At 36.4% G+C, this 2513-nt stretch overlaps 1 protein-coding gene across 4 annotated transcripts in view; it reads right to left on the bottom strand.

The window, feature by feature from the left end:
* Positions 1–2513, bottom strand: part of RBMS3 (RNA binding motif single stranded interacting protein 3) — a 660983-nt gene that overhangs the window by 315102 nt on the left and 343368 nt on the right. For all 4 annotated transcript variants that reach the window (XM_057378472.1, XM_057378474.1, XM_057378473.1 and 1 more), the window contains one exon: positions 1155–1213. In XM_057378472.1, the coding sequence (XP_057234455.1) occupies positions 1155–1213 (59 nt within the window). The remainder of the gene's footprint in view (positions 1–1154; positions 1214–2513) is intronic.

Genomic DNA, 2513 nt, shown 5'->3' with positions numbered 1-2513 from the left:
TCAGAGAAATACAGAGTAATGTTATCAGAATTCTGCCAGAAGAGCGTCCCAAGGAAATAAAATGCCTGTGCAGGTAAAAGCAAATGCAACTTTGTGACAACGGCCCATGAGCAACCAGCTTGGTATAGTTTTCCAAGACTAAAATTGCAGTGCTTTTCTCCTGACTAGCTGATGAAAGCTGCTTCTGGCAGGCAATAGATAAAGTCACACACCTCTACAAATTTCAAAAACATCTTTGGTACAGGCAGCAGGATTTTGCTCCCATCTCATGGTTTCCCYAGAAGGCTTCTCTGCCGCTTCTCTWAACYGYGTATCTGGCCACTCACAAGAMATTCCTGAACTGCAATGCCTTTTCTTGGTATTAACCCATATAGAAATGATATCTGGAATGTGCTTCTCATCAGAAGAACCCGTTGTAGTAGATCTTATTACTCCAAAAGGATTCTGTACACCGCTAGTGGTAAGCTACAGAATCATTTTAAAGTGGAGCTTCACCCCCATAGACTCAGTGACACTGTAGACTCATAAGTAAGTAACAATCCTAGTCCTGAGATGCTACTACACAAGTTAGTCAATATTTTTYTCAGCAAATGCAGCCACACACACACACAAAATGCTATATTTCATTTTAAAGTATTTTCATAYATTAGCAGAAAAATTAGGAACATAAAACTGGAGAAGGAATTATTTTTATATCTTGCTATTGCAACTTGCAGATCTCTTTGTGTCACAAAAAATATTTTATTCTTCCATTAGCATAGGCCAAGRCTTCACAAAAAATATAAAAATTAGATCAGGTTTTCCTTAGGAAACTTTTCCCAAAGGATTCTCAGTTTTATATAGGAAATCAATTTGCATCACTGATGATATCATTCAAATCAGACAACACTATGTGGTTAGAAGGTAATTTACTCTTCTGCCGAAGCAATTTGATACTTGTTCTGATTTGTGATTTTCATTTTGTTTGTTAATGAAAAAAATTAATGAGCAATGTTACTGGAAGCACAACTCAAAGCTTTGGCATTATTAAATATGTTTGTAATATACTGTGCATTATGTTGATTGCACAGTTGGAACCAAAGCTTTGGCAGTCAAGCCACCAGTCAATCATTCAAACTGATAATGAACTCACAGGGTGGACACTTTGCACGTACCTTTGCACTGATTTGTGTTTTTGTCAAGAATTGCCTTTGTGGATACAATTTTCCCATACCTATGGAGAAARCAAAAATCAGAGGTACAAGTTATTATATTTTAGGAAAGTACATAGTGACTTTTGCATGCATATAACATATATCCTAGAAAGAGGTCTAGAGCTCTTGAGAAATGTTCATCTGATAATCCTGGAGAGGTTCTTTATGCCACTAGTTCAAACTCCTTTAGAGTTCCCCTGAAGAGCACTCGCCACATCCCATCCATCTCTGGTCAATGCACCACCAGCATAAATGCCAATCATAGTAGGATTTTAGAACATTGACACTAGAAAAGAGCTTTCTTTGACTAAATTAATTTTTTAAGTTTGTTTAGTTTAAATAMAGGTGGACCACATTCTGTTGGGATTAATGAAAATGTAGAAATTATGGCCATTTTTGAATATGCAGGCATGCACAACTGTGCTCCTGCGTRCTTCCATGTCTATGAATACACACTCTCTCTAGTTTGGATGTGCAGAACCTTTGAGGTTTGTGTGCATCTCCCRGCTCTTTCCAGGATGAATGTTAATACTCATTTGAATTTATATCACCTCCCATAGATAGCATGGCACTGCACTGCAATTTGATAGACTTACCATGGTGAAGAGGGAATTTGGGCAGCTACGACTTGTTATATAAAGCAACTAGACCATAAAATATGTATCTGTGTTTACCTCACAGAGGTTAAGACTAAAAATGCAGACTTAATAGTAAGCATCACACAATCCTGGTAAAAGATCATCAGAGGTGGCATTTATGGATTAACATAAGACACCAGAAGAACAAATAAAATAATTTTATTTCTCAAATCACTGATATTTCTTGAAGAGAGCTTCCTTTAAAAAGCCCTTTCCTACATTTTTAAAAAAGTACTATTGATACTCTGATATGTTGGACCTTCATTTGGAGGACTTTTCCATGAGACACAAGTTTCTACATCCCCAAAGAACATATTACTATGAAAGATATAATTAAATTTTATCTTCTAATGGCAAAAAATCACCCATGGAAAATAGACAGCATCAATTACAAACCATTGAAATGTATGGTAGACAAATGCTTATTTGGTTMATCTTTACTAACAGCAATATAAATTTGGCATTAGTGAATTTCTACTTGAAATCCAGAAACCAGGATGTGGAAAACCATGCTGGTATTCTCTTCTCTGCCTCAGGAGGAAATCCATGTCTCCCACTATACAGAAAAGAACTCAAGAACTCTAAGGGAGGGTAGAGAACTGTACCACATGTTCAAGGCCAYATTCTTCTCTGTCCTATAGGTCTATAATCATACTCAGGAAACCAGTAAAAAAAAAAGAAA

Source organism: Malurus melanocephalus, unplaced genomic scaffold (genome assembly GCF_030028575.1).
Source record: "Malurus melanocephalus ecotype Western Australia unplaced genomic scaffold, MMel_1.1 scaffold_361, whole genome shotgun sequence".
Taxonomy (NCBI): Eukaryota; Metazoa; Chordata; class Aves; order Passeriformes; family Maluridae; genus Malurus; species Malurus melanocephalus.
This window is presented reverse-complemented; position numbering and strand designations above follow the sequence as displayed.